At 45.5% G+C, this 23,929-nt stretch overlaps 1 protein-coding gene across 5 annotated transcripts in view; it reads right to left on the bottom strand.

Moving 5' to 3' along the window:
• The window catches only part of Phactr2 (phosphatase and actin regulator 2), a 258,046-nt gene extending 252,733 nt beyond the window's left edge, over positions 1 to 5,313 (bottom strand). Inside the window, exon 1 of one of the 5 annotated variants that reach the window (XM_040758222.1) lies at positions 4,727 to 5,313. In XM_040758222.1, the coding sequence (XP_040614156.1) occupies positions 4,727 to 4,949 (223 nt within the window). In that variant the 5' untranslated portion in view covers positions 4,950 to 5,313. The remainder of the gene's footprint in view (positions 1 to 4,726) is intronic. The other 4 variants (XM_040758223.1, XM_021224459.2, XM_021224452.2 and 1 more) reach the window with 4 other exon arrangements.
• Between the last annotated feature and the right edge of the window lie 18,616 nt (positions 5,314 to 23,929).

The following is a 23,929-nucleotide window of genomic DNA, read 5'->3' as shown; positions in this document are numbered from 1 at the left end:
CCTAGAGAAACCCTGTCTCTGGCTTGCATATCCTTTTCAAAGACCTTTTGTATTTAATTTGATCCCTAGAGAAACACTGTCTTTGGCTTGCATACCCTTTCCAAAGACCTTTTGTATTTAAAAGTCTTACATCCAAGATTGCAGAATCATATCTGCTTGCTGCCATGTGCCCTGTGCCTAGAGTAGTACCTGGCACCAGTGATACCAAGAAATGCTAGCGGAATGAAAGACTGAATGAATGAATGTATGAATGAATAGACGACACACATGCTTAGTTCCAGTTTGAGATTGGATGGGCATCTCACCAGGGAAGCGAATCCACAGGCTCCACTGTGCGCTGTGATCTACACCCTGCTTTAAAAGGAGACTTCACCACGTAGGACCTTTCTTAAGAATTTGAACAAAAAATTCTTCCTCGGGCAACCGCAGACTCAAGAGCTCACAGAAGGAAGGGTCTGGGTGTCCCGGGGTGGATGGAATGCCCGTGCTGTGTGTTACAACAGAGTGAGGAAGCCATGTGAGGCAGGGAAAGAGGCTCAAGCTAGAGAGGAAGAAAGCCTGTTGGTAGAGAGGCAAGCAGAAGCTGTGGGTCTGCTGAGGTCATGCCAGCCTTAAGAAAGTCAGAGAAAGAGGAACCGCTTGCCTGAATTCCTGACAACTTTCTTGGTTTGGACCCAGGTCAAGTGCACCCTGACTGAGGAGGGACCACCTTACTCACAGATGAAGCAGGTTTCTCGTGGAGCTCCCTGAGCTCACCCGACGCTTTGTGAGAAGATGGAAGGCACACCTTCTGTCCAGCTGCCAAGATGAGGCTATTTTCCTCTCCTGCTGTGAGGGTGGGATGGGCGCACACGTCTACACCAGATGTCTAGACTGACAAGGGCAGAAGATGGCCTGGCTGTCAGTCTACTGGTACCTGTTGCACCCAGCCTGTCTGTACACTGTCCAAACTGGCCTATATTTGCCAGTCTTACTGTTCTATGGCTGGGCAAAGACAGAAAGTAAACTTAAGACCAGATGCCCACTGCAAAAACTAACAAACACAACCCCCCTGCACTCTGAATTACACAAATGTGAAGTTAGCAGGTGTCCTCGGTTGCTAGCCTAGAGAGCGTTTCCATCTAGCCCAGAGACTATCATCTTGTTTTGGACAAGATTGAGTCATGGATCCAAAACAGTGTCTGTCCTTCACACATCTCTCCTGCAGCTTAATCAAGACTTGCTGGATGCTATTGAAAGGGTTATAACCTGGGCAGCATCCTGGCAGCCTCTGCTGACCAAACAATCCTGTGAGAAAAACACATCAAAAACAACTCACTCCCGTAAGGCTCTGAGTGAGGAATAATACTGGCAAGGTTGGTGTAAAGATTAAGAGAAACCCTAAGCACATACTGTGAGGACTTCAAGATTCCACGTTTGAAAATTGTTTTGCCAAGACATTATATTTTAGAAGTCCAGAGTTTGGTTAAACCCAAAGGCCTGTGAGTTTAAAACAAACTAAAAGACAAAAATCAGTCTGAGCTCTTATGAGGCAAAAGAAACCCCGATTTGACTTTTCAAGACTCCTTATTTGAAAACATTGGGGCTTTTATCCATCTTATATGGATTTGAAATTTTGCTGATAAAATGCATGTGTTTTATGTGGAAAAATTAGCTCCTGAATCCAAAAGTCATATAAATAGTCCCCTAAACTATGAAATATTTTCCTTTAGAAAAATCTAATGATAACCCAGGGCAATGAGGAAAGCAGGGGCTCTTAGGTTGTCTCCACACACTGATGGCACCAAGTAGGCCTTTAAAAATGATTGGCATTGGATGACCCTAATTACAACAGTTGACAATCTTAGAGGCTGAGTCTCAAGGATGGACCAGAAACTAGGGTGGGAGGTGGGATGATGGGTGAAGGCAGGGGAGGCTGGTCGTTTGTCTTGTAGTAGTTATTGTCTGATAACCCAAAAAGAAAATTCCCTCTTTCTTGTTCTTCTCCTCTCTATGGCATTGCCCTAGATGATTTCTCTCCTTGCTTGATGCTCATCCAGCATCAAGGACTAACACCAGGGAATTAAATCTTAAGAGTGTACCAAAGGATTATTCCACAACAATTAGAAGTGATCTTACAGGAAGAACTCTTTGACAGCCAGCTGAATCAGGATTGAATGAAAGGAAAAGTGCACGGGGGAGGGGGGGTTGCAGAAGGGAGAATGAAAGAGAAGGGAGCAGGCATCCATGCTTCAAGCTTCCTCTTGCCTAGGCCAACTCTGGTCACAGTATTCCAATATATTTCAGAGCCAGAAGCAAGTCTCATGTTTGGCTATGTTAGAGTCACCTGATGCCCAGGCTGCACCCAATGCCAATCATAGCAGAATCCCTGAGATGGATCCATCCAGAAGCTGTTTTATTGCTGTTCCCATCTCTCCAAATAATCTTACATATAGCTAAAACTGAAACTTGGTGTCTGAAAGAAAGACTTCTTAAGCCGGCTGTTGGTGGTGCACACCTTTGATCCCAGCCCTTGGGAGGCAGAGGCCAGTGGATCTCTGTGAGTTTGAGGCCAACCTGATCTACAGAGCGAGTTCCAGGACAGTCTCCAAAACAACACAGAGAAACCCTGACTCAGAAACAAAAAAAAAAAAAAGAAAGAAAGAAAGAAAGAAAGAAAGAAAGAAAGACTTCTTAGACTATAAACATCCTCAACAAGGCCACACCTCCTAATAGTGCCACTTCTTACGGGTCAAGCATTCAAACACAGGAGTCTATGGGAGCCATCATATTCAAACCACCACAAAACCCAAAGCATAGTTTTGAAAGTGGAATACAGCCTCCTGGAAGAGGCTCCTACCTGAGCACCAACACACTGCAATGTGGGGGCAAATGAGTTGGAAGCTGCCCCTTCTTAATACCCACTACATTGGTGTGGGAAAACCAGATTCCCTTGTCATTGTCACATAGCGCATGTGCACCTATGCACATTTAAAGTTCTCACTCTTGTTCTCCTGCATGCAGCTTCAGTTCCTATCTTTAAAAACAAAAACTTGAGACAGTTATGTTTATTTACCTACAGTCACCAACTAAACTAATATTCACCTGTCTCTTGGGGTCATTGGAATGGTTAATTAATCTTTTTAAAAAGTCCTTCAGGATTATCTAGAGTTCCAGTTCTGTTTGGCCCCAAAGCAGAAGGCAAAATTCTTTTCCACTCAACACGTTTCACCGAGTAAAATCAGAGGAAGAATCTGGATATGATTCTTTGCAGTGAACATCTCACAACCTTAACCTAATGATTCTGATGGCCTTTATCCAAGGTGATTTTCAAAATCAGAACAGAAACGACGTTAATAGTCCCTGAACACACTGGGTACCAAAGGCCGTATTAAGAAAGAAAACAGACGGTTCTGGTGTCGAGCAGAGTTACATAGCTCAAATAGAGACAGCTGGACAGAAATGTGTTCTTTCCAAACTAGAACTTGGCTTTGGGTAGAAATGAAGTTGAGTTCAAGACCATGGAAAGGGATGGGGAGAAGGCTCAGTGGGTAAGGGTACTTGACACCACGTCTGAGGCTTTGGATTCCATTGTCAAGGCCTGCAAATTGTCCTCTGACTTCTACATGCATGCCGGCATGTGCCTGCATATGCACATACACAAATAAACGGGGGGAGGGGAAGGTATCAAGGAAGGCATGATCCCAGAGCACGGGAAAGGTACAGCGGGCTTCTTTGTGGGTGTGTGTGTGTGGGGGGGTGTAGTTCACTTCAGCAAGCCCTTTCTTGAAGCTGGTCATCCTCGTGTTATCCATGACTAGTTGCCCGACTCCCGTGGAGCCTTCATAGGTTGAAAATTGTAAAACAACCGTGGAAACTGGACACATCAGCGGAACTAAAAGACAAAAGTTCTCCGGTTCTTAGGATATTTAAATAATGACTTAATTCACCTTATGTTTCCACAAGATATACCACACGATCGCTCCACATTTAACTACTGAGATATGAGAGACAAAGTTAAGCGATTAATTCTCCATCACACAGAACAGCCTGGGCAACACCAGGCCTCAGTGAAGTTCCTGGTTTTTGCCAGTCCTCAAAGGACACAACGCAGAGGCTTGTTCTACAGCAGCAATCCTGGCCCCAGGCTTTCCAGAGAAGAGTGAAGCAGATACACACACAACCAGGCCAAAGTCTCATTAACACCTTCATGGGTTCTCAAAGTCAGGGAAACTCTAATCCCAGGTCCTCTAACCAGCAAGCCCGCTCTTTCAGGAGCTGGAGAGAGTGGCTGCCAGAGCTTCCAAGCCCTGTACTAATCCCAACCCCTGAAGCGAGGGGACCACACCCTTTCGAGGGACCACAGTCAAGCCAAAGACCGGTTAGTTAGCTCGAGAACCAAATTAGCCCAAGAACCAAAGCCACCACCGGTGCCGCCTGGCGCCGCACAGCGGAGAGGGAGTCCCGGGGAACCCGCGGAAACCGCGTCGCGCTGCACCGGCGCAGGAGAGGCGCACCCACTTGGGCGCACCCACCGGGAGCCTGCCCCTCAGCCGAGGGACACCAAGCTTCTGCAGCCCAGCTGGAGGCGGCGATGTGGGGACAGCAGCTTCGTCCTTGCTCTCAGTCCCCCACCCCCACGGCTGCCCGCGGGCGTCCAGGGATGACAGCCACACGGCGACTGCCACCTGCCCGTGGCTAGCCCTCCCTGGGGGCCACCAGAGGCCATCCCCCGCTCCACCCTTACCTGAGCCGGAGATGTGGACTCGGAGCGGGCGGCCCCTGCTCGAGACGGAGGACAGGTCGCTCTGGGAACGGCCACGGGGACTTGGGTCCCCGGGTAGCCAGCGCAGGACAGGCACTGGCGGGCCGGGAGCCTCGGGCTCGGGGTCCAGATCCGCCTCTGCCACCGCCTCCTGGCCGGCTGGCTGGTCCGGGGACATCGCAGGACTCTTGCCGGCTTCCGCCATCGGCCCTAGGCTCCGGGAGGGAGCGAGCTCAGGCAGGGTGGGGCCGGCGCAGAGGGCTGCGCTGTCCGCTGCGGCCCCGCGTGGAGCCCCCGGCCGGCTGGCAGGGAGGGGAGGCGGCCGCAGGCAGCGGTGCGCAGCGCGGGAGGAGGAAGAGCACAGAAAAGTTTGCACAGGAAGGAGCCGCCTACAGCCGGCTCTCGCTCTCGCCGGTGACAGCCCCGGGGCCCCCAAGCCTGCTGCCCTCGGTGCCGGGGAACCTGCTTGGCTGCTCCACCCCCAAGCGCGGCCGCTCCACCGGAAGGCAGGGGTCTGTAGCCGCTGGCCCAGCAAGGCTCACCCAGCCGGCTTAGGAGAAGTGGAGTTTAAGCTGCAGAGCTGTGTTGCTGTGTTGCAAGGTCAGGGTTAACAGTACCATTTGCAGTCAGGCCGGGAGGGGTGGGGACACGCGTGCACACACCTGACGGCTCGTGATAGGACAAGGACCCAATGACGGTCATATGTAGTTTACAGGTGCGAGATACTGGCGCCAAAGGGCTCTGGGTTTGCCCTAGGATTCCTGGCAGATCTGCAGTCCCTTGTGAAGTCTGGTCCTTTGATCCTCCCTCTACCAACTCTTGCCCTCGTCAAAGCTCTGTCTCTCAGAGCCCTACATTCCCGGGCTTCCGTCTGTGCTGGGTCAGACTCACAGGTCGTGGTTTTTAAAAGATCGGTTTTCTAAGGGTCGAATTAGTGTCATAGATGTGATGTCTGAGTCGATGCTTTCCGATGGAAGAGCCGCTGAGATGACTGGCAGCCGGTGCCTCAGCAGCCAACAAAGGAGCAGTGATTGTGCTCATTGGAACGCCAGCTTTATCAGTTTCACGGTTAGGTACCCAAGTAGTGGCTGGCCCACAATTGCAAAGCTAGGTAGGGAACCATCTCTGCCAGTTTCTGACAGTGAGGGAGTGTTTCTGGGCTTCACCTAGGGACCATAGACAGTGGCAGGAAGAGAAGGAGACTGAGAGGTGAAGAGAGATCAGTCAGCCATTACAGCTACACACACACACACACACACACACACACACACACACACACACACACACCAGATGCTTCATCAAACACTTGGTATTTAACAATTTATTTAACAAGAAAACAAACCTAAGCATAAAGTAAAAGAGAAACAAAAACTAAGAGAGCAAAGCTGGTCAAACACAAAGATACCCGAAAGGCCTAGCAACTAGGTCATGGTGTTCACAGTGTGTCCCCAACAACTGAAAAAGGCTTGTTCTCACAGCAACTCTGTGTGTTCCTGTGTGGGATGGGGGTGGGGGTGGGGATCTGCTTACCCCAGCTTTGCTGTGAAAACTGTCCACATCAGATCCATTGTCACAGGCAGCCAAAGCCACCCGGGCTGGTCATAATTGTTTCCTGCTACCAAAGTCTGTGCATCTACACTACTCCAGAACCAAGTGAGTAAGTAAAGGTGCTGTCTGCGGCAAGCTTGAGTCCTTCAGACTCTGCCTCTCCATCCTTTGGTTAATCCTCTGTGTCATCTCTTGTGAGAATAAATAGTTAATCAAATGCTTTAGAACCCAAGAAGTCTTGAGTTCATTATTCAGCTCATTATCTAGCTGTTTAGCAATTCATCACTTCAACTTCATTTGACAAAGGTTGTTGAGTGCCTTTTATGGGCCAAACACTGTGCAAATACCTCTCGCCCTGTATTTATCCCTTAATTTCCCCTTCATCCCCACCATTTCCACACCCCTATTGCCGTGCCCTCATGCTGCCGTCTTCTGAGCATTCTTTGCTGGATGTATTGTGACTTCTGACTCCACTACGACATTGAGCAGCATTGGTAGCGATCAAATCAGAGCACCTAGATGCCCATGCCTTGGAACTTCCCGTTGCTACATGTTCTAACTTGAACATAATTGAACACTGGTTTCTTTCCGAACCCTGCTTTCCTGGTTTCTAGAACACTCATCTCCCCTGGTGTGATTCTAGCCCAGTTTCCTTCTCATCCTCTTGCCTGCATCCCTTCGTTCCATCTGCACTAGGATTGCGTTGCTGACTTCCAGCAGCAGTCCTCTTCTTGCCTTTGACAAGCTTTGCTGGGAAAATTTACCCATGAATTTGAGGTATGCCACGACAAGTTCACAATGGCCACCTCCATCTCAGACTTCTCCCTTAGCTCGGGAACCCAGCATCCGGTGATCTATTGGGCCTTCTTCGTTCTTCCCTCCTCCTGCTACTCCCCCTTCTCCCTTCTTTTCTTCTTTATTTCTCCTCCCCCTTTCCTTCCTACTCCTCCCTTCCCTCTTCCTCTTCTTCCTTTTTTCCCCTTTCCATGGCATGGGGGCCGTAGGTGGTGTTCGTGTGTGTATGTTTACAAGTTGGGGGCACACATGTATAGATGCAAATGTACATGGGTGATAGCACCTGTACAGGCTAGAGGACAGTGCTGAGAATCATGCTAGGTCATTCTTCTCCTTCATTTACTGAAACAGAATCTCTGAGGCACCCAGAGTACTCTGTTGCTGGTGGTTTCTTTCCCCGCCAGGTTCTGCAGCCACCTTCCCCCAAATGAACACACAGAGATGCTATATTAATTATAAAATGGTTGGCTGATGGTTTAGGCTTCTTATTGCCTAGCACTGTCTTAATTATTAACCCATTTCTATTCATCTAGGTATTTTCACATGGTCTTGGCTTACAGGATATTTCCTGAACCTGTTGGGTTACATGGCATCTGCTGGTTGGCTCCCTCTGACTACCTTTCCCAGAATTCTCCTTGTCTCCTAGTCCTGTCTATCTCTTGCCTCATTGGCCAAACAGTATTTTATTCATCAACCAATAACAGAAGGACATCTCCCATCAGTACTCTGATATGGCTGGTCTCTAGTCAACCTGTTCTGTGGATCCCTATCTTCCCTGCCCCCATCTTCAAAGGCTGGAGCTACAGGTGGGTTGCTACGATCACTCAGAATTCACATGGGTTCCACTCTGGGGATCTAAACTCTGGTCCTCAAACTTATGTAGCAAGAGTTTTAACCTCTTAACCATTTCCCAACCCCTTCTTCTTTTGGGACAGAGTCTCACACAGCCTAGGTTGACCTGTAACTTACTAGTAACCACTGACCTCCACAAGCTGGGGGCTGGGTTATATGCCACCATACCTGCTCTATGCGATGCTGGGAATCAAACCCAGGACTTTCTGTATTCTTGGCAAACATTCTACCAAATGGGCTACATCCTCGTCCCCAAGCCTCCATTCTTGATGTTTTCCCCACACTTCGAGGTCAACACACCAAAAGCTGAACTCTCTCTCCCGGGCTGCTAACCTGTTCAGTCAATTCTTGACATTAGGAATCACAGACTCACTTTCCTCCTGCTATTTATTATGCTGGCCCTCTTCAGCTGGGATTTTAATCTTCCATTTTCTCTCATGGAAACTCGCAGCCTCTGCAGTCACTTCTTTCTACTTTAACCTTATCACAGCCATAGAACGATCTTCTAACATAGCTCAGAGGGCCTTCTGCCCCTCCCCTCCTGTAACTTCTTTCAAGAAGACTTTGACTGACTGCAGCTGAGGGACCTAGCATGTGTTTAGCACGTGTGAGGTCTTGGCGTCAAGGCCCAATATGAAACAAAAGAAATAAATTCTCCGAAAACAAGTATGCAGGACATAAAGGTGACTTTCTTGTTTTCTTTTTGGCCATGCTAACAAGTGTTCTGGTATTCTGCCCTAAACTCTTTTCTTGGAGCTGTCATACCTACTTTGCTCGATAACCATGCAGACTCCACCATAGTTCCTGAATGTGACTTGGTATCGTGTTTTCTGGTGTAATACCTTTGTACTCCCATGTTTCTTGGCCTTTGAGTGTCATTCCCCCATCTTCCTAATTGTGCTTCACTGGCCATCGCTATCCTTCAGCCCTCAGGACGTGTGTGCTCGTATGAGCAGCTTTGCTGTCCCTGGCCTTCAGGTAACCCACAGGTGCCCCTCCCGAGCAGCACCACAAACCCACGTGTGTTTCTCTCAGCATCACTTCCGCGTGAGATTGCACTTTAACAGGGGCACAAAGCTGTCTCCCCTACTGCCTCTGGCCTTCTAGCTCTGAAAGGGATGATTCTTGCCTTTGTTTCCCCAGTTCCACTCTGGGTTCAGTGAGTCTAGCAGTGAGGTCTTTGGGGATATAGACATTAACAAATAATTACTAGTAAACCCATGGCAACTGGCATACTGAGCTGTAGATGAAAGGTGACATTGACCCCAGGAGGAGCAGGTGCCTAGACTGTCAGGGGAGGGTTCTTAGAGGAAGTGATGTCTAAGATGCCAAGGCATCTTAGTCACTGTTCTATTGCTGTGAAAAAGGACCAAAGCCACCCTTATAAAGGAAAGCATTTAATTGGGGGCTCGCTTACACTTTCAGAGGCTTAATCCATTGTCACCATGGCCAGAACCATAGAGGCACACAGTTGGACTTGGTGCTGGCAAAGTACCTGAGTTTTACATTCTGATCCAGAGAGAGAGAGAGAGAGAGAGAGAGAGAGAGAGAGAGAGAGAGAGAGAGAAAGAGACCTGAGCCTGACATGGGCTTTTGAAGCCTTCAGGGACACACTTCCTCCAGTGTGGCTACACCTCCTAATCCTTCTAAACCTGTCAAAGTATTCACTCCCTGGTAACTAAGCATTCAACTATATAAGCCTATGGGGGTTATTCTTACTCAAATCACCACAATGGCAAAAGCAACTTAGGGAGGAAATGGTTTATTTCACTTTACTGTTTACAGTCCATCATGAAGGGAGGTCAGGATGGGAACCTAACGCAGGAACCAGGAGGTAGGAAGACCATAAAGAAGCGCTTTCCTACTGGCTTGTTCCTCATGGCTTGCTCAGCCTGCCATCTGCCCATCTGCCCATGTGCGGCACCACCCACAGTAGTAGACGGCCCTCCCACATAAGGAAAATTAATCAAAAAAATCCCTATGGACAAATCTAACGGGGGCATTTTCCTAAGCAGAGTTACCAGATTATCCTGGCATGTGTCAAATTGATGACAAGTGAGTAACTAACAAAATAAAAAATTAAAAAAGGAAGGAAGGTAGAAAGGAGGAAAATCTAACCAGGAAACAGTCTAAGACCCGACCATACTACTTTGAGTGATGGATCCAAATGAAACAAAAGCTCGCATTTGTGCAAAACTGTGAGAGCAAATGTTGATGGTACCATTATCAGTGCTCACCGAATCAGAAGACAGCTCAGTAGGCGGAACCATACAGGGAGATGCTAGGCACAACCTTACAGGGGAATGATAGGCACAACCATGCAGGGGAATGCTACTCAACACCAGGAAGATAAGAACCATTGCTGCATAATGGAGAGAGTCTTGCATTCCACTTGGTAGAAGATGCCAGAGTCTAAGTCTTTAAAGGCTTCCTATTACACTATGCAGTTTAATTAACATTGTAGAAAACGAAAGATTAAAAAAATAAAAAACAGATTAGCAGTTGTCAAATGCATATAAGTAGGGAAGACGATGCCGTTTTAAGGATAACAGCACTGTTCTACAGTGTGATTGTTATAGTGACTACGCACGTGTATTTGTCGGGAAGCAAAGGTTTGGCTCCCTGTCTAGACCAGAGGCAGACCTTTCATTTGTCATTCTTGTTCCATCTCTGGCTGCATGGGAATTGGGGGCGGGGGAGATGAAAATGACAAAGCAGGTTGGTTTAGGGTCTATCACAAGGTATTGTCAATATTTGATCTGTTTGCTTTTAAGGTCAAACTTCCCAAAGAAGGAGGAGTAGGGGCAGTAGGAGCTCCTTCAAGGCCCCAGTGAGCCTGCAGCTGCAGAGAAAACAAGCCCAAGTGACTTCTCAATCAACTTCCTGTCCTACTGCATCTCTGGGTCGCATGCCACCCCAGGATTTGGTCGCCAGGCTGAGGATCGTCTGTTTTGGGAACTGACGGTACAGAAAGTAGATTGTACGGGGTGGCAGAACAGGAGGCTGAAGAAAGGCGGCTGAGGTATTAATTTCTGGATTGAGTGAGCTGTAAAGAGATAAAATTGTCTTGGCTCGTGGTTCAGAAGGGCAAAGTCAGGGGTCTGAGATGTCCTTCTTGCTACCTGAGTCCTGAGATGATGTAGCTATCTGATTGTGAAAGACAGATGGGGAGCCTGCCTGTGTATATGGGCCTCTTCTGGCCTCTCTTTTCTTACGAAGCCATCAAAATCAAATCCTAGGAGCTCTGCCTTAGTAACTTTACCCAATCCTAAACCCCTCCTAGTGACTCCATCTGCAAGCACTACTGTCAGATGAAATTTCTACCTCCTTAGTTCCTGACGGTAGAGACTGGATTCAAACATGGAACCCAGGGAGAAGTACACAACTATAGTAGCAACAGACAAGCAAGGCAGCTTTGCATGCATTACTGCTTAGAGGGAAGTAAGTGGGATGATTTACCAGGAAACACATAGAAGGAGAGTACTCAGCCAGACTGGTCTATCTAAAGGCGGAAGCGTTGAAAAGACTGGAACCACAAACCCTCATACACACCAGGAGAGGAAGGAGTCCACAGCAGGCTAAGGAGAAAAGGCTTGTAAAGAGCCAATGATGGGAGTCAGTAGGGCTGGGGTGTCATGAGAGAGTATTGGGGGTAAGGTGACACAGAGGCATTAGTGTATAGACATCCTCTCCTAGCCCAAGAAGAAGAAATGGATCAGGGATTTGAAACAGGAAAGTGACGTTAGCCAGATGACATTATAAATAATTACTCTAGGGCTAGAGAGATGGCTCAACGATGAAGAGCACTTGCTGCTCTTCCAGAGGACCTAGGTTCAATCCCTAGTACCCCCGTGGCGGCCCACAACTGTGTGTAATTCCAGTTCCAGGGGATCTGACATCCTCTTCTGACCTCCTACGCCACCGGGCATACAAATAGCACACAGACACACATGCAAGCAAAACATCCATGCTTATAAATGTTTTAAAAACTAGTAAAAATTAATATGATTGCTCTAGACTTTAAAAAAATACAAATACCGGGCTGGAGAGATGGCTCAGAGGTTAAGAGCACTGACTGTTCTTCCAAAGGTCCTGAGTTCAATTCCCAGCAACCACATGGTGGCTCACAACCATCTACAATTCAATTGGGTGCCCTCTTCTGGCATGTAGGCAAAATACTGTATATGTAATAAATAAATAAATCTTTTAAAAAAATACAAATACCAGTTCAATAAGATGGCTCAGCAGGTAAAGGCACTTGTCACCAAACCTGATGACCTGAGTTCAATCTCCAGGTCCCACACAGTAGGGAATAGAAAAAGCACACAAAGAAGAAGCAAGAGAACTGACTCCCACAAGTTGTCTTCTGACCTCTGTACATGTGTGTTCACCCCCACACACACACAATAAGTAAAGAAATGTAAAACAACAACAACAAAACAAATATGGGTGGTTTGCAGGTAAACAGTAAAAGAAGCAGATGTCATGTGAAGATTAGCTCTTTTCTTTTTTATTTGACATTAAATTTGATCTTTTATGAGAATAGAAATGATAGTAACTTGTTTTATTCAATACCTTTTGAAACAAGACATAGCTATAATAATTAAAGCCATATGGCATTGGCACATGAAGAATGATTAACAGTTATGCGATGTGGCCAATGCTCTGGGTACCACTCCCGTCATTTACATGGACAGCAGAGTTAATCCTGAAACTCAACAAGACAAACATCTCACAGCATTTGCTTATTGATTAGGAATTAAGGTACAGGTCAGGCAGTGGTGGTGGCACATGCCTTTAATCCCAGCACTCTCCAGGCAGAGGTAGGCAGATCTCTGTGAGTTCGAGACCAGCCTGGTCTATAAGAGCTAGTTCCAGGACAGCCTCCAAAGCTAGAGAAACCCTGTCTTGAAAAGCCCCCGTGCCCCAAAAAAGGAATTAAGGCACAGAAAGAGGAAGCTGTCCCAAGACACAAAGTTTATAAGCAGCTGTCTTGGAGATCTGGCTCCATAGCTGTGCAAAATACACTCTATCACACCTTTGTCATTCAGAGGCCACAGAATAGCATATGAATCAGAGGTCCCAGATATGTCTAAATCTCAGTTCATCATAACGGCACCAGCAAAACTCCATATGAATTAGTCTGTAATGTATTCTATTTCCAAAGTATTCAGAAAAAAATTTTAACATTTCTTTGACACATTCACCAAGACACCCTGATAAAAAGATGGACTACAGAGTTAAATGCAAAGAAACTGTGAATTATTAAGCAATCAAATATACATAGAACAACACTTTCTAGGCAATGAGAAATCTTTGAATTGCTTCCCTCTATAATCTTTCATTTTTTATGAAATTTATTCAGAACAGCAGAAGTAGATTGCATTTCCCAGACTGTATGCAGTGTGCACTGCAAATCACAAGGCTACCAGTTTCCATATTGGCTGCTACACCCTTGCCATACTTTTTTTTTTAAGAAAAATAAGTTAATGAGAAAAATGGTAAGTTTTGTTGTTAGATTAGCATTTAAAATAAGATCTGATGACTGAATATGTCCTTTTGTGCCTAGGAGCGAATTCTCTCCGCTGTTGGTGGACAGCATAGCCACAATCAGTTTCTGTTAGTCCATAGGGAAGCTTAGCCTTATCGATTGCATGAGCACTTCAGAGATCAAGAAGAACATAACTATTTCATATTTGTAGAAAATGCATTTTGCTTCTCTGTTGTCTGCCTCCTGGTTTCTATTTTACATCTTTGCTGCTGTTGCTTGTGGAGTTTTTTTCCATTTTCAAGACAGTGATACACACAAGGAAACTATTGCGTCTGTGTCACTGTCATTCAACTCTTGATGAACTCTGCAGCTCTAAGAGTTCCTCTTGGAGCCATAGTATGTAAATCCCACTAGGTAGGAACAAGAGCACTACTACAATTTGTGAGACACATCTGAAGCAAGCTTTATTCAATACTGGCCAGGACAATGAACACTGCCAGGATTCCTAAAGAATGGCGTCCTCTACTTATAAAGGTAAAACCCACAAGGCTACTTACCTACTTCCTGCCTTCATCCAATAGGGGGCAAGCACACATCCTGATGTACTTCCTGCCTATGTGCCTCCAGCCTATGATCAAGTACATCCTGTGCAGTTGGAGCAACCAGCCATGATAACAAAAGTGAAAACACTTGGCTTTTTATCTTACATGAACAACAGGCCCCAGCATTCCAGGAAGTTATCTGTCCTAGGGCACGTGGGCCTTACAGGTTAGGGCAAGCTTTGTTTTGTAGATCTCTTAAGCACAGTAATTAAATCTTAAAACATAACATTAGCCCTCACAAGTACAGAGGCAAGGGTGTCAGACACACGGTCCAAGAATGAAGTTCTGTGAGATTTGTGACAGTTTGTAAGAAACTCCAATTAAACAAGACAACAGTCTTGTGACCTCTGTTTCTCCATAACATGGATTGTTCTTGGAATGTGTTTTCATAACCCTCCCAGGCATAATAAATATGAGTGGGTTTTTCTTCATTACCCATCATCTTACCCATTATTATTCAGATTGATGTTTCCAAATATGAGGTTTCCTCCTGACTACATAAGCCTAAACTCATGTGACATTGTCCTTGGAACTTAAACTCAAGTGAACTTGGCTCACATGACCCTGCTTAACCCTCAAAATGCCCTTAGGTTATACATTATCTGATGCCCTGAATAAAGCTGACTATTTGCAAGAGACTTTAGCCTGCTTCATTTTAGGCTCTGCTCTCCTGGTTTACATCAAATAGAGTGGAAACATAAAAGAAGTATTTTTTTCTACCTCTTTTTCTTCCCCTTCCTCATTCTTCCTTCTGTGTCTTCTTGAGATCAGATCTCAATTAGCCCAGGCTTGAACTGACTATGCAACCAAGGCTGGCCTTGAACTCTTGATTCTTTTGCTTCTACCTTCTAGTGTTGGGATTACAGATATGAATTATCATGCCTCATTGTTTTCACCCCTCCTGATAATTGAACTCATTATTTTTGAGACAGCATGGGGAGGGATGCTGATAATAAACACCACGACTTTTCCTAGTTCTAGTAGGAATGCCTCTAGAATTTCACTATTAAGTGTGCAGCTGACTCTTGGTTTAATACGAATACTTCTTATTATCTTGGGAATAGCCTGCTTTAAGGTATTTTCTTTTGATAAAGGCATTGCGTCTTAGCTATCAAAGATGGTAATAAAAATGACAGCAAAATGCCCAACCTCATATAGAAAGCACATTAGCGTTCCCACACACTCAACTTGTACCTCCTTGGTACTTTTCTTTGTTTCGGGGAAAATATATTTTTTTAAACAATTCCTTGGTTTTCCTTCAGGAAATAGCTACTTTTCTCATTTTAAAACTCAAATTCATCTAACTCACACTAAATAGAGTCTATCTACTTCAAAATTCATTTGGTGAATTTTGGTGGATGAACCCAGCCTTGAAATTAGCATGGTGACAGCAGTGAAAATATCCATCAGCCCCAAAAGATACTTCCTGTGTTCTGCAGTCCCTCCCTCCCTTCCCCCTGATTCACAGCCCCAGGCAACTGCTGATCTGTTTTTGTCATTCATCGTGTATCTTCTAAATTGGTCCATAAATGGACCCACACTGTGTGGCCTCTTGGTTGTTTGGCTTCTTTCTCGTAGTTCTACCCACTTATACAAGTGTAGGTATGGCACCTTGAGAGGTTCATGAGAGTCTGAGTTACTGCAGGTGTGTGTCCCTCTGGAGGGGCCATGAGCCCTCATGGATACTCCAAGGATAATGACCTTCTTTGGGGAATTTGTCAAGAGGTACAATGTTGTGTTTAGAGGGGGTTTGGTAAGAGCATCTATGTTTGAGGGTTTTCAAAGAAAAGATGAAGATTCTTCTTTTGGCATTGAGTCCTACTCCCTGAGAAGGAAAAAAAGAGATGCCTGAGTCAGTGAGGAATCCATCTCCAGACCTAGCAATGACTCAGTGCCCTGGAATTCTGGAAGATGGCCATGTGTGTGAAGTAAAAGACCTGACCTCAGGGACAGGAGCACGTTGGCATTCAGGGACACTACCTCACATGTAACCAACACTGATGACCATGGAGATCCAACCCATAGAAAATAACTTGGACCCCTGTTAGGGAGCTACTTGAACTCTATCATTTGTTCAGTGCCTAAGACTGTATCATAAGGAAACTACACAGGGTGCTTGGTGTGGAAAACATTTAAGTGAAGTAAGGAAAACAAACAAAGGAACAAAAACAAAACACAAAACAAAAAACCAGTATCTGTCTCATGGAAGCAGTAAATAAGTTTTTTTTCTCCCCACTGCTAGTGACTCCATGTCTCAACTGCCCTGCACAGTGTCTGCAATTGTGCCTTAGCTTCATATTTCATTTATTTCTTTTCGTATTAGCTCATCTCTCCTAGTCTGACAGACAGCTCTTTAAAGTCAAGAACATCATCTACTTCAGCCTTAAATCTTCTGGACTTGACATGTTTATTGTCCTATGCTCGTTGCTCAAAATGTATTTGGTGAATGAATACATTTAATAAGCTTTGATTTTAAGTAAATACGATAAAAATATTAGAAAAATCCTGTTATCTTTTAGCATATTTTTAAAAACTATTTTGTGTGTGTGTGTGTGTGTGTGTGTGTGTGTGTGTGTGTGTGTGTGTGTGCGGGCGCGTGCGGGCTGTGGACACATATATGTAACAAATAGCACATCACATGTGTGGAGGTTAGAACACAACCTTGGATGTCAGTCATGGGGAGGCAGGGTGTCCTTGTTTACATGATTATACTGCATGCCGTGTGCTAGCCAGCCGGAGAGTTTCTAGGAGATGCCCCTGCCTCTGTTTCCAGTTTCACACAGGAAGGCTGAGCTCTCACACCTGTGCCACAGCTCCCAGCTTCTGTAAAGGTCTCAGGGCTCTGAACTCAGGTCAGCAGGCCTGCATGGCATACGCCTCTCACAGAGCCTTTTCCTAGGCTCCTGCATTCCACATACCTAACGCAGTTAGGAAATCAATAAATCAGCTGTAGGAATCGTAAGTGTTCTTTTGTGTGGCCATAAATCCAATGTTGGGTTTTTCTGTTTTGTTTTGGTTTTTGGTATTTTCAACAACAGTAACAAAATCTAAGAACCAGCCCCTGCTGCTGCAATGTATTGGTAGCTACCATCAAAAAGACACTGGCCTTGCCTTTTGAAATAAGCAGGAAGATTTCATGTTAGGTTCCAAAAACTGCAAAGAATACACCATTTCTATAATCCCACTTTGCTCCATTGGTTGATGTGTACCCACGTGGTGTTTTGTTGTTAGTTTTTTCCTTTTCATGAACAAAAGTAATACATACTTGAGGAAATTGGGAAAGCAAAAAAAAAAAAAAAAAAAAACAGAGGAAACCTCCCACTGGTGTTAATGGGAGCCTTACTTTTTAGTATGTGAATGCTTCAGCAGTCCTGGGGTAAGATGATAATACGGGCTTTACCAATCTGAGAACGAAGGAAGTGGGTTTTGTTTTGCTATGTATTCCAGGCTGGCAGGCCATCTTCCTGCTCCAGGGTCCCAGATCAAGTGCTGGAATTACATACAGGCCCACCAAGGCATTCTGCATGAAGTTCCTTCTGGTAAGTTCTGAGTGTATCTGTACCCATGGATGAAAGGGATGTGTGATCAACACAAAGAATGGTGGTCTCCCAGTGCAAGCCTTGAGTGACTACAGTCCTGTGTGGCATGCACACAGCTTCAGCCATCCTGCACGAGAGAGTCTTCATATAATTATGGGAAAGGGGTCTCCAGCTTGGTGCCAATCTGGAGAGCAGGACATCTCTTTCGACTGGATAACTAATTTCTTTTCAGCACCGTGTCACAATAAGACAGCTCCATAGGCCTCAGTCTTACATGACCTTTGGTTGTAAGAGGACAATGTAATAACCATTTTTTTCCTTCTCAGAATGTCCACAAGACAGGACTATCTTACTCTTAATGCTCCTCAGGGCCCTAAATGACTAAGCTCCTCTGTCTGCCTCTCCCGGAAGCTATTAAAGGCTTCCATGCCATTCTTGACAAGATCCATTTCTGACCTGGGCCGGTTTGCCTCTCCTTAGGCAACCTGATGGTTCCCTGGTCCTGGGAGGTACCATATTGATGCCGAACTTTGTGCACCCACCTGATTGGCCTAGTCCACAATAGCCCAGAACTCATGGACTCAAGCGATCCTCCTGTCTCAGCCTCCTGAGTGGCTGGGACTACAGGCATTAGTCACCACGCTTGTTTACTGAAATGTCTGTGGTGATATTTTGTTTATGATATAACAAAGTTTGCCTGTAGATCAGAGTGCAAAGCTAGTTAGCCACAGCTGTAGAGGCCAGGCAGTGGTGGTACCACACTTTTAATCCCAGCACTCAGGAGACAGAGGCAGATGGATCTCTGTGAGTTCAAGGCCACCCTGGGCTACAGGAGCATGAATCAGTCTAAAAGAGAAATAGAGCTCACACCTTTAATCCCAGTACTAGGGAGGTAGAGACAGGAGTGATATGGCTGGGTGGAGAGGGAAGTACAGGGTGGGAGGAGACAGGAACTCATTGCAGTCTAGGCAGAAGGCATTGGTGTGAGCATTGGTAGAGGTAAAAACTTACTAGTGGCTGGCAGGTTTGCTTCTTTGATCTTCAGCTTTAACCCCAGTATCTGTCTGTGGGTTTTTATTATTCGTGCTACATACAGATTTGAATCCATTCCTCCTTCCAGACCATTCCCAGTTCAAATCTCAACCAGCAATGTTGCACACCCGCACTTCCTCGGGTGTTTCTTCTGTCTTGACTTTGGAAGGTTCATGAGGAGGGCTTTAGAATTCTGGGTACCTAATCCAGACTGTTGACCCTACCTGGAACGCACCCTCATCTCCACTCATTACTTAATTATCCACCCTTAAGGCCTCCATCAAAAATCTTCAGGAAATTCTTTCTGATGCACAGATCCAATTAGGGTCCCATGACATAAGTTTCGAGAACATTCTACATTTCAACATATGAACTCCAGCTTGCAACACCGTATTTATTTCAAGTCCACTAGAGAGTTGACATATGAAAGACAGAGTTATGAACACGTTCTTCCCTTTTCCTGTCTTAGTGTCTTGAACAAAGTAAAAGCTATCTTGACCTATCAAAATAAAATATGTATTTCGACCTATCAAAATAAAAAAATAATGGTTAATTGGATTAGTGAATGAATTCATGGTTTCATTCACACAACAAGAGTTTACATAGCTTTTTTCTATGTAACAAGATGATTACAACACAGGCCCTGGGCTATTTGGTGAGGACTTAAGTCTATGTGCTCCTATCCTGTGTGTAGGCCAAGGATAATAAAACTATCCTTTGAGAGCAGTGTGGCTTAGCTAGTAAATGTGCTTTGTCATGGAGGCTGATGACCTCTTTTGGATCCCTGGAACCCACAAGGCAGAAGAAGAGAACTGACTCCTGAAAACTGATCTTTGACCACTGATCTCTACCCCAATAATGATTTTGTTATATGTGTGAATGTTTGCCTGTATGTCTGTATGTACATGATGTACATGCTATCTGTGCCTCTGAAGACAAGAAAAGAGCATTGGATCACCCTGGAAAAGAATTACAGATGGATCTGAGCTTCCATGTGGGTGCTAAAAACGAAACACGAGCCTTCCACAGGAGTAATAACCGCTCTTGGCCACTGACTATCTTTATGGTCCAGTAAATGCTTTTGTTCAAGTATCTTTTGGGATACTTTATAGACCTTGAGGTATCCTATGGGGATTTAATGAAAAAATGGAATAGTGACTACCATGTTTCAAGCAAAAATAGCACGTGCCAGCCTGCATTGTAAACACCACCTCTCTCTGGAATTATGTCCTTCTTATGACCATTGCATCCACTGCTGGCATCTGAATGCACTTAACCTGCCTCACATTAATATAAATATTTAATTTAATCTCAGCATATTTTTAGAACTTATTATTTTGTGACTCTTAGTCGTTCAGGACTGTCTTATCGATTAGGTACAAAAGGCTCCATGCCTGTATGACTTGTAGAGACCTACAGAAGTAGTTTGATTCATTCTAAAATTAGAATAGAAACAAAAAGAACTTTTATGCCAAACAGAGTATTTTAACACATAATATTACTATATTTACCTGTCAGTGTAGTCTGTGTGTGTATGCGTGTGTGTGTGTATGTGTGTGTGTGTTCACATTTCCTGTGTAGCCCAGGTTAGCCAGCCTCAAATTCACTAGTCACCTGAGAATGACCTTGAACTTCTGCTCCTTCTGTCTTCACCTCCCAAGGGCTGGATTACAAGTAGAACCACCAAATGTGGTGCTGAAGACTGAACCCAGGACGTTGTGCAAGCTAGTCCAGACAACCAATTGAGCTACAACCTTCCCACTCCAACATTTTTAATTTTTTTGTTGTTGTTATTGAAAGAGGTAGTAGCGGGCAAATGCCCAGTAATTCTTAATCTGCCCTCTAATTCAGTCCTCTCTGATTTTTTTCTAGAGAAGGACAGAAATTCCCCATATGATGTCACATGACTGTCATCTTGGCCATGCTTTATGCTCAGCCTGATCACTGAAAAGGACATCTGAGCACTAGAAAAATCTGTGTCTAGTCCACCCTCCCCAGCAGTCAGCTGTGTGCCTCAGGGAGGTCTCTTCTCACTCAGTCTCGTTCTTACCCACTTACTCTTTCCAGCATGCCCGGTCCCTGCATCTACCACATTCTCCCTGGCAAGCCCCCCTCAGAGTATATGCAAGCCCCCATGCTGTATATGCGAGGCTCTCACACCATGAACACCTACTCTAGCCTCAGGTTTCAGCCTTGTCTGTCCTACTGTCCCTTAAATGCCTCACACTGCTTTTCTTCTATACCTTTTTTTTTGTCTTTGTTCATGAGCCTTAGGACTCTTGAATATGATCTTCTCCTCCCTGATTTCTGGTTGCTTCCACCGTCCACTTCAGAGCAGTTCTGGGAAGTGCTGATACTGGTTGGTGGCTGCCATCCAGCTCGCACACGCAAATCCAGAGTGGATCCACCAGGGCTTTGCCCTAATGTCAGCTTCACCCTCGGTAGCTGGTGACATCCCCAAGGATGGCAATATCAGGACTGCTTCCTCTTGGCAGCAACGAAGACTTATCGGGAACTCCCCGTCCTCCCCCACCTCCAACCTCTCCTACTCACCCACACTTGTCAACACTTACTGCTGCCCCGAGTGACCCATCTGTTGATACAGGGACAAAGACCTCATTCTTAATTCATCTGGCACCTCAAGGTGACATCGGTCAAACAAGGTCATATCAGGACTCTTTAGCTGTGCTCCCCTCTAAGGTCCAAGGCTCCCCAAAGATTTTTTTAATGAGCTGTCCATATCTGGAGAATCTGGTGTTTTCAGATTTCTTCATCCTTTTTGGCATCTGAAAGTGCAGATGGGAAACTCTTGTGTACTGTGACTCTACTGTTCAGGGAGCAGAGGCTCTAAGTAAAAAGACTAGCTTGGCAAAGCATTAGCCTTCGACAGATGGCATGGAGTCTCTGCTGCAGGTAGGCCTCTCTATCAGGGCCCATGTTCTAAACATCTCACAGATTTTCTTTTTCATTTAGCACCCCTCCCCCAGCAGGTTTTTCTTCTTTTTCATTTCCAATACTATTTGGTGTTCCATATGATCTTAGGCTAGAAGCTCAACTTGCTAGTCTAGGGCTTCCCTGCATCTTCAAATGGAGTTAAGGGCTGCAGTGTTCTTAGCATTTCCCGAAGACTATAATTTTACAATATTTCTTTGCATTCACATGAAATGATATGACCTAAAATGGCATTTCAGGAACTCAGATCTGATGGTCAGTCTTAAACTGAAATACTATGTTGGAATATAAGAAATTTATATCTGCCAAAATGATTATTAGAAGATGAAATATTTTGCTACGGGGGTTCATCTTGTGCCCCAGAACTGTGTTGTCTCCACAATAAAATCTATGAGACCTCCCCCAGCCCATGGCACAAAATTGAAGGGTATTTTGAACTCACTGAGCAGACTTTTGCTTAGGAAAAAAATAGGATGCATGCAGTGGTCAGGAAATCTGTTGTATTGTTTGAGTGAGCCTTGGGGATGAGCAGCCACTGTGAGATTAGATTGTTTTAGGGTTTGTAGTGGTTTCAGTGAAAATGGCCACCACAGACACATAGCAAGTGGCATTATTGGCGGTGTGGCCTTGTTGGAAGAAGTGTGTCAATAGGGGTGAGCTTTGAGGTTTCAAAAGCTCAAGCCAGTTCTGTTGTCTGCCCCATCTTAATGTAGAACTCTCAGTTACCTCTCCGGCACCATGTCTGCCTGCATGCCACCATGCTTCCTGCCATGATGACAATGGACTAAACCTCTGAACTGTAGGCTAGCCCCAATTAAACACTTTTCCTTTAGAAGAGTTGCTGTGGTCATGATGTCTCTTCACAGCAATACGACTAAGACAGGGTTTCAAGACTAGGTTCTACCAGTTGTCATTGCTTTTGAATGAAACTGGGGCCAGTGATAGTTCATAGCACACCAGATTCCTTGAGTCCAGTTGTGGTGGTTAATACTGAGTTTCAACTTGATAGACTCTAGACTCACGTAGGAGGCAGATCTCAGAGCACATTGTGAATCATCTTCCATAGAGGTGGGTGTCTTAGTTACTTTTCTGTTGACATGATAAAACATGATGACCTAGGCAGCTTATAAAAGAAAGCATATAAGGTGGGTTCCATAACTGTGCTGAATAGTTTTAGGTCAACTTGACATGAGCTAAAGTCATCTGAGAGGAGAAAAATCTCAATTAAGATTGGGTTTCAGGCAAGCCTGTAAGGCATTTTCTTAGTGATTGAGGGGGGAGAGCCCAGAACATTGTGAGTGGAGCCATCCCTGGGCTGGTGGTTCTGGGTTTTAAAAGAAAACAGGTTGAGCAAGCCAGTAAGCAGGACTCCTCCACGGCCTCTGCATCAGCTCCTGCCTCCAGATTGCTGCACTGTTTGAGTTCCTGTACTGACTTCCTTTGATGTGGAACAGTGATATGCAAGTATAAGCCAAATCAACTCTTTCCTTCCAACTTGCTTTTTTTGGTCATGCTGTTTCATCATATTAATAATAACCCCAACTGAGACAGTGACCACCATGGTGGGAAGTATGGCAGCAGGCAGGCATACAGGCGGAGCACTGGAGCAGTATCTGAGAGCTTACATCTGATTCTCAAGCATGAGGCAGAGAAAGAGAAAGCTAACTAGGAATGGCAGGGCCAGAGCCCATGCCTAGGGACACACCTCCTCCAACAAGGCCATGCCTCCTAATCCTTCCCAAACAGTTTCACCAACCATGGCCCAACCATGCAAATATATGAGCCTATGGGGCCTATTCTCATTCAAAGCACCACAGTGGGGGACCTGTGGTAATTGTAGGTGAGACCATACCATAGGTTAAGGTCTGGGAGAAAAAGAAAAGGGAGAGAGCTGAGTATCAGCCTTCATTGCTGCCCACTTGCTGAGGGTGGGTGACATGCCACCGGCTGCCTCACCCTGCCACCATGCCTTCACTTCCACATGGACACTTTAGGTCGAAGTAAGCCTTTCCTTCTCTAAGCTCTCTAAGCTGCTCTTGTCAGGTACCTTATGGCTGAGCTGGGGTCCCGGCGAACCATCTGCATTGCATGGAGAGGAGCAGTGTCCCCACGCTTGTGGAGACAGTGACATCTGTTGCTCCCAGTTGTGCAGAAGAGGGAACTGCAAGCAACAGCTACTTAGTGTCACTTCCTCCTTCGCTCAGTAAGGAGAACTCCAGTTCAACGACGGGCTCCAGAAAGCACACTGCAAGTGTTGCTCAATGCCAGACTCTGCGGCTCATAAAGGCACGCCACCAAACAAGCTACTGTGGATGTCCTTCAGGAGTTCACTGCCTAAGAAGGGTATGATCTTTAGCCATCCAGCTCCAGAACC

The sequence above is a fragment of the Mesocricetus auratus genome, unplaced genomic scaffold (genome assembly GCF_017639785.1).
Source record: "Mesocricetus auratus isolate SY011 unplaced genomic scaffold, BCM_Maur_2.0 Super-Scaffold_100018, whole genome shotgun sequence".
Lineage (NCBI taxonomy): Eukaryota > Metazoa > Chordata > Mammalia > Rodentia > Cricetidae > Mesocricetus > Mesocricetus auratus.
This window is presented reverse-complemented; position numbering and strand designations above follow the sequence as displayed.